This window comes from Lutra lutra, chromosome 6 (assembly GCF_902655055.1).
Source record: "Lutra lutra chromosome 6, mLutLut1.2, whole genome shotgun sequence".
Taxonomy (NCBI): domain Eukaryota; kingdom Metazoa; phylum Chordata; class Mammalia; order Carnivora; family Mustelidae; genus Lutra; species Lutra lutra.
In genome coordinates, this window is record NC_062283.1 from 106155726 (window position 1) to 106172091 (window position 16366).

Below are 16366 nucleotides of genomic sequence, written 5' to 3' on the forward strand. Positions count from 1 at the left end.
GAATGAGTAAGTTGCAGTATATTTACACAGCAGAAATTAGTACTCATCAAAATATGAATGAGTTTCATAAATATGCTGAACAAAAGGAAGCCAGACATAATTCTATCGGTATGCATTAAAAGAAAAATCTATGGAAAGAGAAGTCAGGATAGTGGATGATAAAAAAGATAGTAGATTGGTGCAGGGGGAGGAGACGTAGAAAGGTGGCAGGAGGGGACTCAGAAGATGTTGGTAATGTTACTTCTTGGTTTAAGTGCTGGTTGCACAGGATGTGTTCAGTTTGTGAAAATTCAACCTATACACTTATTATAACTGTACTTCTAAGGATATATTGTTTTAATAAAAAGTTACTTAAAATGCAAACCTAGGGGCACCTGGATGGCTCAGTGGGTTAAGCCTCTGCCTTCGGCTTGGGTCATGATCTCAGGGTCCTGGGATCGAGCCCTGTGTCGGGCTCTCTGCTCAGGGGAGAGCCTGCTTCCCCCCTTCTTTCTCTGCCTGCCTCTCTGCCTACTTGTGATCTCTGTCTGTCAAATAAATAAATAAAATCTTAAAAAAAAAAAAAGGCAAACCTAATTTTACATTGAAAAAATAGAGGATATAAAAATTAGGTTGATCTAAATACACAAAATGAATCACACCCACACAGATGTAATACTTTGATAATTAGTTGAAAGTGAAATATATTTTAGAATAATACCAAAAAACAGGAAAAAATTAAAAAATCTATACAGACTAATTCAGCTTTCAAAGATTTGCTACTCAGATTTTTATAATATCAATTGCTTAATTCAACAATCAGTGTTGTATTTTACAATCAATGCAAAAACAATTTGCAGGATAATAGAGTTAGGCATATAAGCTCTGTTGCTAGGCTGCCTGGGTTCAAATTTTAGCTCTGACCTTGGGAAGTTAACTTTTGTGTTTCCTCATCAATAACATGAGGTTACTAATACCATCTCCATCATCATAATGGCTGTTATGAGGATCAAATTGTTAATTTATAAAAAAATACTTAAACCAGTAGCTGATACAAAGAAATGCAATGTTAAGTCTTACTATCAATGATTTTCAGAGCATTTAACAAAACTGTGATCTAAAAGAAAAAGGAGACAATGAGAACAAAGAAGTTCTGACATGAAGACATATAATCAGTTATAACAGGCTTAGTATCTCTTTCCTTCTAAAGTCTCAGAAAAATAACTTTTAAAAGATAACCCTTAGCTACTATTTAATACACTAGAACTACATCATATCCTTAGCATCATTTTCAGAATCCTTAACATTAGAGTCAAAATTATAAGCAATAATAATGTAAATAATTTCTATGCCTAACTTTAATTTCTTTTTTCTATTTTCTTTACTCAGAGAACAAAGTGGTCATGTTACTAAGTGGACACAAATGATCACTGGATTAATTCCCAAAAAAGTTAAATTCATACTGGCAAGAATTATAAATTATAAATTTAATTATAATTATATAATTATAAATTATAAATTATAAATAATTATAAATTTGCAGGAAAGCAAACCTATTCTATTTTTTAGAATATATTACATGTATTTATGCCCTATGTGTGCCATTAACTTATAAAATGTCCATAACCAAAATATATATATACATATATATATATTTTATATCCTTATTTTATATATATACAATTTTTTTAAAAGTTTTATTTAATTGAGATGGAACATGAGAGACAGAGAGCACAAGCTGGGGGAGCAGCAGGCAGAGGGAAAAGCAGGCTCTCCACTGAGCAGGGAACCCAATGCAGGGCTCATATCTCAGGACTCCAAGATCATGACCTGGGCAGACACTCAACTGACTAAGCCACCCAGACACCCATATATAATTATTTTTATGTACATACTGGCACATATAACTTATACACATATATTTTATCAAGTTACCTCAGCCCACTGTTTAATGAGTACAAATGAAAGAAGTTTATATATTCAGAAGAATTTAGCAGAAATGAACTTTAAAAGATACTTCAGATACCAAAAATAGTCTTAAGTTATAAGGACATAAATGATTAATTTTATAACTCACTTTGATAATTCAGAATAAAATTATAATTAAGTTTATTTGGTATCCTAAGATCCATAAAACTGCTATTGATTGGTTTATATTTTTTAATTTTATTAAAGTATAGCTGACATACATTAATTAGTTTCAGGTAGTCAACACATAGTGTTTCAATATTTATACACATTGTGATCACCCACCATAAATCCACCATCTCTCACCAAAGTAGTTACGCATTATTAACTATATTCCCTATGCTACACATTGTATCTACGTGTCTTATTTTATGACCAGAAGTGTGTTATTTTGACTCTTTAATCCTCTTCCCCTTCTCCCAGCTGGTAACCACCAGATTGTTCTTTGTATGTATGAGTCTGTTTCTGTTTTGTTCATTTGTTTTTTAGATTCTACATATAAGGGAAATTATATAGTATCTGTCTTTCTCTTCCTTATTTCACCTAGCATAATACCTTCTAGATCCATTAATCTTACGCAAACGGCAAATTTTCATTTTTTAACTTTTTTTTTTTTTTAAGACCTCATTCTTTTTAATGGCTCCTACTCCACTTTATGTATATATACCACATCTTTATCCTTTCATCCATCAATGGTACTTAGTTGTATCCATAACCTGGCTATTATAAATAATGCTGCAATGAACACAGGATTCTATATTTATCTTTTCAAATTAGTGTTTCATTTTCTTCATATAAATACCAGAAGTGGAATTGCAGGATCATATGGTAGCTCTATTTCTAATTTTGTGAGAAGCCTCCATACCGTTTTTCATAATGGCTGCACCATTTTCATTCCAGCAACAAGTTCCTTTTCCTCTATAGCCTCACCAGCACTTGTTATTATTGTCTTTTTGACAACAGCTATTCTGACAGGTGTATGGTGATAGCTCATTGTGGTTTTGATTTGCATTTCTTAGATGACTAGTTGAACATCTCTTCAGGTATCTGTTGGCTATCTCTAGGTCATCTTTGGAAAAATGTATATTCAGGTCCTCAGACCATTTTTTAAAATTTGGTTGGGTTTTTTTGTTTTGATATTGAGTTATAGGAGTTCTTTATATAATTTGGATATTAAATCCTTATCAATCACATCATTTGCAAATATCTTTTCCTAGTTAGTAGGTTGCCTTTTCGTTTTGTTGGTTTTCTTTACTCCGCAAAGGCTTATTGGTTTAATGTAGTCTCATTTGTTTATTTTTGCTTTTGATGCCCTTGTCAGAGGAGACAATTCAAAAAAATACGTTACTCAGGGGTGCCTGGGTGGCTCAGTTGGTTGAGCATCGACTCTTGGTTTCAGCTCAGGTCATGATCTCAGGGTCATAAGACTGAGCCCCATATCAGGCTCTCTGCTCAGCACAGCAGTCTGCTTAAGATTCTCTCCCTGTCCCTTTGTGCCTCCCCTGACTTGTGCACACACATTCTTTCTCAAATAAATCTTCAAAAAATATTGCTCAGACCGATATCCAAGAGCTTACCAGCTAGTTTTTCTTCTAGTCCTCCTAATCAACCATCTTCCCTAGGATCTTCTTCTACTTTTTGTTTTTAAATAATGAAACTGATTAATAGCATGGTTAAAACTATATTACTAGGCCCAAAGCTTCCTCATGTGCATAGTTCATTCTCAGACTGCAGTATAGTGTCCTGAGAACTGATCCAAGAACTTTTGGGGACTCTTCCATACTTTAGGGAAAACACAATTCAGTGTTCCCACAAACTCTACAGAGGCCATGACCAAATCAGTCTACCATATATTGTCTCATATATAGAAGTATGCAACAAATACTGATGAATTAAAACATTCTACTAAACTAATTCTCTCAAATTTTTCTCCTTTTTACTTGGGTTTTCCCACCTCTTACTTTACCTTCTTTCCTGTGATCATGCTTTAGATCTACAAGTAGCTCTGACATTGATTTAGTCCATTTGGTAGCACTCAAAATGAGCTGCCACGCTTTTCAAAGTAACTTACATTTGAATTAGGAAAACTATTATCTTACAAGTAGGAAAATGTGGCATTAGAAGCAATGAAGGTGGGGCACCTGGGTGGCTCAGTGGGTTACCCACCCAACCTTTGATTTCAGCTTAGGTCATGATTTCAGGGTCATGAGACTGAGCCCCGTGTACAGCTCTGCACTGAGCCTGTAGCTTAAGATTCTCTTTATTCTTCTGCCCTTCCCCGCTTCCCCACCCCATTCACTTTCTCTCTCTCTCTCTCAAAAAAAAAAAAAAAAAAAAGATAATAGTAATAATAATAAATAATAAATAAAAGAAGCAAAGAAAGGATTCCCTCCAACAAAGGGTAGACTCCAAGACCCTCTTCAGTCCTCAGGAGGAAATGGGAGTTCAATGAATCTCTTGCCCTTCACACTATCCATATACTTTTCCTCTAGAATTCCTTTTTAGTTTTTAATGATATAAACTACAAAGAAAAGGGAGGCTGGAAGGGAAGCAGGAGGTACAACCTATATTATATACCTCAAATTGCTAGCTCACCTTTTTGTTTGGAGATTATTCCTATTAATCCTGCCATTTCAGGTAAACTCTAATGGAGTAAACTTAGAGCAAGTAAATACCCCTGCTTAAAAGTGATGATGAAAGCCGTAATTATAACATAAAGATATTCATGATGTATCCAGAAGGACAAAGAAATTAAGGTGGTAAAAAAAAATTGTGTTTATCTAATTTTTCTATGATATACATTGTTTCTTAAAACAAACGAAAAAAATAAGACTGCTTCCTTAAATTACTTTAGCTATACACACTAATTAGAATACTAAGAAGTTGGGCGCCTGGGTGGTTCAGTAGGTTAAGTATCTACCTTTGGCTCTGGTATGAATGAGCCTCACATCAGGCTCCCTGTTCAGTGGAGAGCCTGCTTATCCCTCTCCCTGTGCTCCTACCCCCAGCTCCTGCTCTCTCTCTTGCTCTATCTCAAATACAAAAAATAAAGAATACTAAGAAGAAATTGTATCTATGTACAAAAAATTTTGGAAACCATGATGTAAATATCAAAACAAAAAATTACTATATAAGGTCTAATTTTTAACTTAAAAGCAAAGAAAGGAATGACATATTTGAAAAGATGGGAGGGAGACCGAGAAGCCAAGAACTACCTTGCAAGCTAATGCACAGATCTCTGTTTATTTTAATAGAATTTAAAGCATACCATGCATTCGCTGGTTTTGGAGTTTTTGAAGGAGCAGGTGAAGCTGTTTCCATGCTATTCATTCCTGAACTGTTTTCTTTGGTAGTCATTGCAATCATTTTTCGTTGCTTCTGAGAAAGTTTAACTCCATGAGAAATCACTTTGCTAGAAATTAAATGAATTAGCATTAATTTCTACTTAATGAAGGTTATAGGTAATTATATTGCTTTCTGTTTATCTGATATGATTTTACTATTATTGGATCAAAATGGCCACAAGATTCAACAGAGACATTAACAATTTACACTATCAATAATCAAATAATAGCTACAAATGAGGCTTCCTACTAATATATTACACTTGCATCAAAAATATCTACAATGATCATTTTAGAGGCCTATTTTTGACAATCAACACCATATTCCACAAGAGCTGGACTATCAATCCAACTCAATCTTTAGCATATATTTAAGAAATGTTAAGAATGGGGCGCCTGGGTGGCTCAGTGGGTTAAGCCGCTGCCTTCGGCTCAGGTCATGATCTTAGGGTCCTGGGATCGAGTCCCGCATCAGGCTCTCTGCTCAGCAGGGAGCCTGCTTCCCTCTCTCTCTCTCTGCCTGCTTCTCTGTCTACTTGTGATCTCTCTCTGTCAAATAAATAAATAAAATCTTTAAAAAAAAAAAAAGAAATGTTAAGAATGCCTAGGAAAGAGATTATAATGTGAGTTAAATATCAAATATAAAAAAAACAAAAAAAGTCCAGTAGGCCTTTCCAATTCTTTAGAACAGAACTATGAAACAACACAGTCTTTCCTTTTTTATGATTTTTTTAACCAACCCCAAATTTGTCTTTGGTGTAGCTCCACATTTTTGTCTACTTTCTTCAATCTGCATGATGGTTCTGAGATCCATGACAGGAGGGCTGATAGGACTAAAATACATATAAAAGGTACTTTACAACACAGTTCTTGATTCCATAAAGTCCAACCCCCAAACTTCACTGAAACTGTAAACTATAAATAAGATTGATAATAAGACGATTAGGTTTGTCAGCTATGGCCAAATTCAAAAAGGATACTCTGAATGCAAGCTACTTTTATGTATACATAAAACAACTAAAATGCATCTGATATCTAACTGAAACTCAAAAAAAAAAAAAAAAAAAGCCAAGCAATAGAGTGATAGATTGATTCTTATCCAACTCACACAGAAGTAATCAAAGTTATGCATAAATTCTTATCCTTTAAGATGAACAGAACTTGTAAATTATATTCTTTTTTTTTTGCAAATTATATTCTAACAAAAGTCTTACTACTGTCTAATGTTAACAGCAAAAAATTTAACAGTGAAGCTTGGGAGTGCTCAATAATATTAGAAACCCAGCTGAGGGAGTTCATAATATAATGAGAAAAAAAAAATTCTACAACCTTTAGACATAGCCAATCTATTTTGTTGACATTACCCCAAGCGAATTAGTCTTAAAACATATTTAATAAAACAGTCTAGTTCTGGTCTTCCAACTTTGTAAAATACAGTACTTTCAAAATAATTACATAAATATAAATAACTGTGAGTCATATATATATAATTATATAATATATAATTGTGAGTCAATTAACACTTTTAGCCTATGATAAACCATAGTAGGTAATATAAAGATGAAGCACAACTCAATAAACACTTCAAAAGAATACTGCATTCTATCTACTCCAATTTAAAAAATTGACTTTTCCAAACAAAAGAAAAACATGGATTTAATATAGGCAAGTCAAAGCACAGTGTAATATTAAATGAATGTCCTCTGAAAAATATTAAATGAATGTCCTCTGAAAAACAATACATTTTGTGAGAACTTAAATACCCTTTAATGTGCTAAAAAAAAAAAAAAAAAGATAAAATAAGCCTACAAATGACAAAATAGTATATATTAGTTAAAACTCCCATTCAGGAAGACTATCAAAAAAACAGCTATTAAATCAATACATCTAGATATAGATATCTCTGTGTCATGTAGTATTTGCCAGTTTCCACAAATGACAGTACAAAGGGAACTAAATTCTGGGGAAAAAAGTGCTTATTTTAGCTGGCTACTAATTTGTATGCATATAGGTAATTTTCTGTGTATTAGAAATTTACATTAGTACTTGTAAAATGTGCTTCATTAAAATTTCCACTGGACTAAAATGAATATTTCTCAAATAGGCACACAACAAAACAAAAATCCTACCTGAAAGACCCAGCAACCCAACTTAAAGAGCTTGTAGTATCAATTCTGTTACTTGGAATGGTCTGTGGAGCAGATACATTAAGAATTGGTGATTTTTCCCATGGTTTTAAATCTTCTCTAGAATATGTAGGAGGTATACCATTAACATATGGTTTAATTTTCCCCTGGAGATAAAAAAAAGAAAAATTTTAAAAATGAGTAAGAGCAGGCACCTAGTATAGTAGCTAACATATAGTTGGTACTTAATAAATATTGGTTAAATTATATTAAAGCATAATATAACAATAGTTATCCAGCATTCTAGTTTAGTACCTTAACCAATTCTCAAAACTTATCAGTGACTATAACCCAATTATCATGAGCTTTGGGAATAATCTTTGGGAAGTAAGTATGCACATTAAATCCCTATTAACATTAATATTAAAGAAAAATGTTAATGAAGTTGTTCAAATAAGTTATAAATCAATAACTTTAAAATTAATGTCCATGACTTTTATGCCGAACTTTCGTTTTGTTTCATATTAATGTCATATAATTCACTCTGATTAAAATTAAAGTTAAATAATATTGACAGCTCAAAAGAAACCCTGAAAGAATTGCCATTACAGTAGGTCAAAGAAGTTACTAAAATGGCTATTTCCATTGCCAGGATAGAAGATTATTGCCAGACACTGACAGCATGCCTTTAATCTTCCTTTTAAACCTCAACTGTCTTCTACACCACCTTGAGGTTAATATGAATTGCCCCCAAACTTCTATACTACACACACACAAAAAAATAAAAATAAAATTTTAAAAACCACATTAAAAAAAAATCAATCCTTGAGGCCTAGAATACCAAGAAGAATGGGTAAATTTTGCATTGTCTCATAAATTTCTCAAAGTCCTAATAGTTCTGTGGAGGTCTAGGGGTTAGAGAAAAATGACAGTATCTAATAAGTTAGACACTTTCCTTTCCTGTAGATTAACAATTATGGAATAAAAGGTTAAGATATATCTTTAAAATGGCCTCCCCAGAGTTTAACCAAACTAAAATTCTGCAGCATAATGTCAGTTGTGCTAGAATAGGAGAACTCCATTCCAGACTGTATTGTTCCTAACAACATGATAGAGGAAAGAGACTATGTGGAATTTGAAGTTAGGCTTACTTTCAAAATTGTTTTAACAGTTTGTTTGTTTGTTTTTAAGATTTTATTTATTTATTTGTCAGAGGGAGAGAGCACATAAGCAGGCAGAGTGGCAGGCAGAGGGGGAGAGAGAAGCAGGCTCCCTGCCGAGCAAGGAGCCCAATTCGGGACTCGAATCCCAGGACTCTGGAATCATGACCTGAGCCGAATGCAGCAGTTTAACCAACTGAGCCACCCAGGTGCCCCTTGACAGTTTTTTTGACAAGTAATTTAGCTATAAATATATTTTTCCACAGGTCTATACAGTGTTGCTATATTTTACATCAACATTATACTTTAATTGCAGAAAGAGGATTAGAAATATAATGTCATAAAAGGCTTAAACTGCCATTAGAATCTTTAAAACTAGAAACATAATGCAAATTTGAGAAAACTAATACTACACATATTACATATTTTTTTTATAAACCAGCCAGGACAGTATTTTGAAGTTAGAGCAAAACATTATAAAAAACTAAAGATAAATTGTCTGTAGATCTAAAATTTGAAGAAAACAGTACATTAATAAATAAAAGCAAACCTCGAGTTTTTCTGACTGAAATCCTGCTGTGAAATCAGGGGACTGTAAATCTCTAGGACTACCCACTCCGGCATAGCTTCCTTCAGAGTCTGATGTCAACAGTTCTGGAAGAGATTCTGCAGAATTGGTCTTACCAGACTTTAATAATCCTGAAAGGTAAAATTTTAAAAAAATATTTAAACACATATACATTAAACATGTATATTACATTCAGTGAACTAGAGGTAAAAACTTCCATTTATCCAGAGATTTAATAACATTTATATTATATTCACTGTATCAAATCTTGACAATTCAAGCTAACTGATGAAAAAAATCAGTTAAAGTAAAAAACTGAAATGGAGAAGACTTTAAAGAACAGTTTCAGCCATTTCAATTACATTCAATTACACAGCAATATGTCTCCCTGACATATCTGGTATCTGTATTCATTCATACATCAGAGTCATTTCAGATGTAAAAAGGGGAAACAATAAACTTTTGTTTAAGCTCATGTGTTTTTTTCACATATTTCAATTGTAGTAGAATCTATATGAGGTAGCAAAAAAACATTAACACATATATGAGCTATAACCACAAGTAACTAAAAGTTTTACAAATGACTTCAAAATAAAATATATCTCTCACATATTCAAGTAAGTATGTTTTCTTTAAAGTAAATCACTTTGACAATGCCCCTTTCATTGCTGTCACTGCTAAAATAGTTTGGAATCAACATTCAGCACCCCTGCAATCTTTTAAATGTTTTTAAGAGCACCAAATTTTTTTTAAAGACTTATTTTTAATTTCAGTGAGAGCAAGAACATGAGCAGAGAGGGCAGAGGGAGAGAGAATCCCAAGCAGACTCCACACTGAGCATGGAGCAGGACACAAGCTAGATCGCATGACCCCAAGATCAATAACCAGAGCTGAAACCAAGAACAGTTGTTTAACCAACTCTGCCACCCAGGCACCCCAGCAGCAAATTTTTATCTAAAGAGAGTATATTTAATGCCAGAATGCTCCCAAAAGTCAGTCAGAAATAAATCTAGTGAATAAAGATGAGGTTTAAAGGGGCCAACAACTAATTTTAGTATAAAACATTTTCACAGAATGTCTTTTGTCTAATGTTAAGGATCAATAAAAATAAATTTACTTCCAAAAGTCTTTTTGGTCCTCAGTTTAAATTTCACCTTTAAGGGGCACCTGGGTGGCTCAGTCAGTTGAGTATCTGCCTTCTGCTCAAGTCATGATTCCAGGGCTCTGGGATTGAGTCCCACCCACATGGGGTTCCCTGCTCAGTGAGGAGTCTGCTTCTCCCTCTGACTTTCTCCTTGGTATGTGCTCTCTCTCTCACTCTTTCTCTCTCTCAAATAAATAAAAGCTTAAAAAATTAAATAAATTTGACCTCTAAATCATCATCTGCTTTGGCCACAAAAAGAGTAGTACAGCACAAAGAACACAGAGCTGGAATTAAAAAAATAAATTCTATTTCTGCCTGTCACTGCCTCAAATCACTTAAGTTTTCTGAGTTTGTTTCCTCAGGTTTAAAGGAACAGACATAAACTAGGTCATTATTAATGTCTCTTCCAGTTATGAAATGCTAAGATTCTAACACATGTGCTAATAATATCACAACTTAAAGCAAACCAAATGGGGTGCCTGGGTGGCTCAGTCGGTCAAGCTGTAAGACTCTCGGTTTCAGCTAGGTCAGGATCTCAGAGTTCTGATATCCAACCCCATAGTGGGCTCCACGGTCAGCACAGAGTCTATTTGTTGTTCTCACTCTCCCTCTGCTCCACCCTCCCCTCACCCCCCACTCATGGTCTCGCAAATAAATAAATAAATAAATAAAATAAAATATCTGCTTTTTCCCTAAGTCTTTTAGGTGACTTGAAAAATCACTAGTTTCATGACTGTCTCTCCATTTATTCCATCTTTCCATCAATCCACCCATGTGTCCTTCTAAGGACTAGAGGTAACTCATGTAACACAGAGAACACAAAATCACAGAATTTTACATTTTGAAAGGTCCTAAAATAGGAATCAGGAGATGTAGTAAATGTGAAAGACCTATCTTCAGTGCTTCATCAATCAATTTAGGTATATGATCTTTTTTATATTTAGGTATATTATCCTTTGTATATCTTTTTGTGTTATCTAAAATTATTCTTGACATGATTTATCCTTTGAGCATTACCGAAACATCAAGTACCTCATTTGTACATCATGTTAAACATAAAAAGACATTCTTTCTTTACTCTGAATGACAACTCCTCCCCTACCCCGACAGGGACAAAAACTGTGCACTTGAATTTTTCAAACTTACCTTATCAGGCTGATTGACTATGAAAATACTGCTTATAGAAATTGTAACTGTTTATGTCTTACTGCTATAGACACACATATCATTTCTTAAAGCCATACTGCAGTCTCAGTATTTTATGGTCATACTTCCGTATTTTTATCTAAAGAAACTACTAAAATTTAGATAGCTTAATCTGGATCTAATCAAATGAATCTAGTATACCACTGGCTTGAACTTTTGAAAACAAAAAGATGTGAGAACTGCTGCTCTAGTTAAAAGAGACTAAAGAGACATTTATAAGCAAAGACAATGTCTATCTTCATAGAATACTAGATTTTTTTTTTTTTAAGATTTTATTTATTTGACAGAGATCACAAGTAGGCAGAGAGGTAGGCAGAGAGAGAGAGAGAGAGAGAGAGAGAGGAGGAAGCAGGCTCCCCGCTGAGCAGAGAGCCCCATGTGGGGCTCGATCCCAGAATCCTGAGATCATGACCTGAGCCGAAGGCAGCGGCTTTAACCCACTGAGCCACCCAGGCGCCCCAAATACTAGATCTTTTTTAAGGTCAAAACATAAAAAGCTATAAAAACATTCTTGGACAATTAGAGAAATCTGGACAGAGATTATAATACTACATATTAGTGAATCAATGCCAGTTGTCTTAGATGCGATGATACTGTAGATGTGATAGTGATACTGTGGTTATGTAGAATAATATCCTTATTCTTAGGAGAGTCATATTAATATTAATTCACATTAAAATATCATGCCTACAACTTCCAAGTGGATCTATAAAAAATGTATAGAAGGTTTGGAGGATGAGGGAAAATAGCAATAGAAAGTCTGTAAGAAAAAGTAAACGTGGTAAGAGGTTAATGATACATCTGAATGAAGGGTATACAGATTTCCATTTTTCTTCATCTTTTTAGTATAAGATTTCCAAAATAAACAAAAATTTTAGAAAAACTAAACCTTTACTTTCAAACAGCTCACATAATGCATAGATATGAAATGTGTTATATTATTAGATTATAACCTAATGCACATGACATTGGTGATATAAATGAAATTAATCCATGTGATAATAGTATCTGTGCCACATTTTGTATATCTCTAACCCTCTATGCCACTAGACAGAGTGGTCTTTCTAAAAACATAAACTTTATCCATTCACATCAGATGCCTTAAAAATCCATCAACTAGGGGTACCTGGGAGGCTCAACTGGTCTGACTCTTGATTTCAGCTCAGGTCATGATGTCAGGGTGTGACAGCAAACAGTGTCGGGGTTCTCACTGGGCATGGAGTCTGGCTGGTATTCTCTCTCTCCCTCTCCTTCTTCCCCTCCCCCATCTCTCCATCTCCCCACCCCCCAAAAATATATATATAAATAGATAGATAGATAGACCTCCATCAACTAACTACCCACAGCCTTCAGAATAAAATTAGAATTCCTTAGGTTAGCATAAAATGCCTCTAAAATCTGACCAGTTTTCAACTACCACCCATATGCACATACCCTACATGGCTGGCTCAGGTGAACCACAAGCATAAGAAATGTGCAGTTCTCTCTAGTGCCTCTAGTCTTGGGAGCATATTGCCGCCTTTGCTTAGTATATCTATTAGCCTGCCTCCTTTTCTTGGCCCACTCCTCATTCTTGAAGATGCAACTAACGTATTATTTTCCTCTAAGAGGTCTTCCCCGATTTCTTCAGACTAATATGGGCTCTTCTTTTGTGCTCCCAAAGCAAACTTCAATCAGAATATTTATTACAATATACTATCGTTTTCTGTAGCCTCCCTAAGACAAAGACTATTTTCTATTACAATAGGCTAACCCTAACCCTGGCAAGTGGCATACAATAGTATTTAATACATGTTAAATGAATTAGAGAACAGAGACATGAAAGATTAGATCAGGAAATATATCCTAAGATATTTTCACTAACCTGTGGATGGTGGACTCTGAATAACATCTGAAAGGTTATAACCTCCAGAACTATCTGAACGCTTACGTGGCTTCTTTTTTGCTTTTGTTTTTGCCTTCTTGAACAAACTTTCCCTAGGAAAAAAGCAAATATGAAATTCATTTTTTAGAAGTTACAGATTAACAGAACTATGTATTTTGAGCAAATGAATACATACAGCATTTTCGTCAAAGAACACAAAAAATATACATGCTCTAGTTGCATTTATCTATGTGGCCCAGAGCAAATTAGAAGTTTTAGTGAAATTCAGTGTGATAATCTTACTTGTTCTGGCTCTACTATTTTTGTGAAAGTTAGAAATAAGATGGTATAGGGCACCTGAGTGGCTCAAGTCATGATCCCAGGGTCCTAGGATCAAGTCCCACACCAGGTTGCCTGCTCACTAGGGAGCCTACTTCCCCCTCTTCCTCTGCTTGCCTCTCGGCCTGCTTATGCTCTTGCTCACTCTCTCTCAAAATAAATAAATAAAATCTTCAAAAAAAAAAAAGAAGATAGTATATAGGAAAATACTTTGAAAAGTAAAATAATCAGGTATCAGAAACTGCAAGTAACCCAGATGCTAAAGGGGTTTAAAAAAACCTCTAGAACCCAAGACTACTTTCTCAGTAAGCTACATAGTTAGTATACATAGTATATATATAGTAAATGACTTGAATGCCCAAAGATTTTAACAAGTCATTTATCAAGTAGAAGGAAAGTAATTCTGTAACCAGTTGATAATTGAGTCTAAGACGAAGATTGGAAATTCTAAACAGGGCTTGTTAAATGGCTGGCCACACTGCAGGGAGATAATGGGATATTTTGTTGGAGAATTCCCAAATGTCAGTCACTATAGGCCCTATCTCTTGAACCAGTCAAGTTCTCATAGAAAAAAATCCATAGTGCACTCCTCTTAGATTCAAACTCTCTAGAGAGCAAATCTTTCTGTCAAGATGGATGGGAGAGGCAATCACTTGGGTAAATGAGATTCAGAAAGAGGTCAATGCTCTATATCAGAATTTCTAAAAATGTTCTTTTCTGAATCTAACGACTCACCCTAATCTTCATAAATCTGCTACCTCTAATTCTTAAGCCTTTCTGGATTTCTGTTTTAGTCTTTTTTCTGTTCTAAGTCATTACTCTCAGCAACCCCTTTCCAACTTCAAAAACCATAAATCCTCTATTTTCTCCTTTCCTGTTCTCTCTAGTGCAATATACCTTTCTTATTTATTATAATTTCAGCAGGATTTGGGAAGGTAGCTAAGATAAATGCACTTATTCAACCAGATTGTTAACTTGAAGGTTGTGTTCCTTTTATATTTACAGTTAATTCTGTTACATCTGCAAACAATTATGCACTTATTCTCTTATAATAAGGCTAAGAATAAACATAAATACATACTTACGTCAGGATTCTCCAATTTTTCTTTTTAAGCATGGAAGTGTTACTAGTGTAAAAGATTGGGGGTGGACAAAGGAGGAGGAGAGAAGAAAAGAAGGAAAAGAAAAAAAAGAGCAACAGAGCTTACGAATAATTCTGTTCTAAATTTATTTCTTCTTTCAAAAAGATATCTCCATCTTCTACTTCCAAATAGCTAATATCTGGTCCATCTTGATATGGTGTAATGACTCTTCTATCCATTGCTGGAATCTATTAAAAAAAAAAAAAAGTGTCCCTTGTTAAATACAAAATGTATAAAGACTTTATTTTTTTTTTTTTTTTTTTTTTTTAAGATTTTATTTATTTGACAGAGAGAGATCACAGTAGACAGAGGCAGGCAGAGAAAGAGAGAGGGAAGCAGGCTCCCCGCTGAGCAGAGAGCCCCATGCGGGACTTGATCCCAGAACCCTGAGATCATGACCTGAGCCGAAGGCAGTGGCTTAACCCACTGAGCCACCCAGGCGCCTGTATAAAGACTTTAAAAAAAAAAAAATAGGTATATCCCACTTGTTCATACTGATAATGTGGTAACATTAACAAGGAAAAGTCTAGAATGCTTAATGACTTCCTACATTCACGATAATGAGAAAAAGCTGGTTAGGTTCATTCATTTTTACTCTAAAAAACTGTCACCTTCTCAAAAAAGTGCTACTTTTTATCAAATACAAATTAATCTATTTCTTAGGAATCGTGTGAATCCACGTACTTTTACTGCCTTGACATTTGGTAAATTAATAACTAAAGAAAAGCTTTCAAGAACTTTCATTTATAAAGCAATTAAAATAATCAAAATTGAAAATATTTAAGGATAAAATTATCATACTAATCTGTGAGATCTGTAAAAAAATTTATATCCTCATTTTTAAAAGATCCTAATATGTTAGAATTCATTAGGAAATTACTCCACTGAGAAGTCTGACCTAATAATACTACTTTAGTTTGATCATATTATTGAAAAAAACATAAACCTTACCATTTTTCTATAAAAGACAGAAAGATCCTTCAAAACAGCTTCACTTAAAACATCAAGAGACCTAAAAAACAAGATACAAAATTCTATTTTAAGACTTAAGTAACCTAATATTTATCAAGATTTTTCAAATATGTAGAGACATTTTACATTTCTAAATAAGCAACAGTTATTTTTTAAATCATTAATATGCCAGCTGCTATAAATTCTTTTTGGAAGTATGTATAGTTATATATTTCAAATAAACAGCAATCTTCAAGCATCTTCAATAAAACTCAACTCTTCGAAAAGATTTTTCTATCATTTATATTGTAGCAAAATAGCAACTACAGTTCTTCCTTGACATCCCAATAAATCCATCAAAAGTTAAAAATCTCTTAAGTCAAAAATACACTTAATATACCCACTTACTGAACATCAAAGCTTAGCCTAAACTACCTTACACATGCTCATAACACATACATTAGCCTACAGAGCCTATTTTATAATAAAGTGTTGAATATCCTATGAATTTATTCATTACTGTACTGAAAGTAAAAAACAAGCATGTCAGTTGTTTACACCCTTGTGTTCCTGTA

General features: G+C 33.9%; 1 protein-coding gene across 2 annotated transcripts in view; it reads right to left on the reverse strand.

Moving 5' to 3' along the window:
• The window catches only part of IBTK (inhibitor of Bruton tyrosine kinase), a 94887-nt gene that overhangs the window by 19361 nt on the left and 59160 nt on the right, over window positions 1–16366 (reverse strand). For both annotated transcript variants that reach the window (XM_047733565.1, XM_047733564.1), the window contains exons 19-25: window positions 15792–15852; window positions 14907–15028; window positions 13360–13472; window positions 9128–9276; window positions 7421–7584; window positions 6032–6124; window positions 5216–5359 (exon numbers count right to left, since the gene is read on the reverse strand). In XM_047733565.1, coding sequence (XP_047589521.1) covers window positions 5216–5359; window positions 6032–6124; window positions 7421–7584; window positions 9128–9276; window positions 13360–13472; window positions 14907–15028; window positions 15792–15852 — 846 coding nt within the window. The remainder of the gene's footprint in view (window positions 1–5215; window positions 5360–6031; window positions 6125–7420; window positions 7585–9127; window positions 9277–13359; window positions 13473–14906; window positions 15029–15791; window positions 15853–16366) is intronic.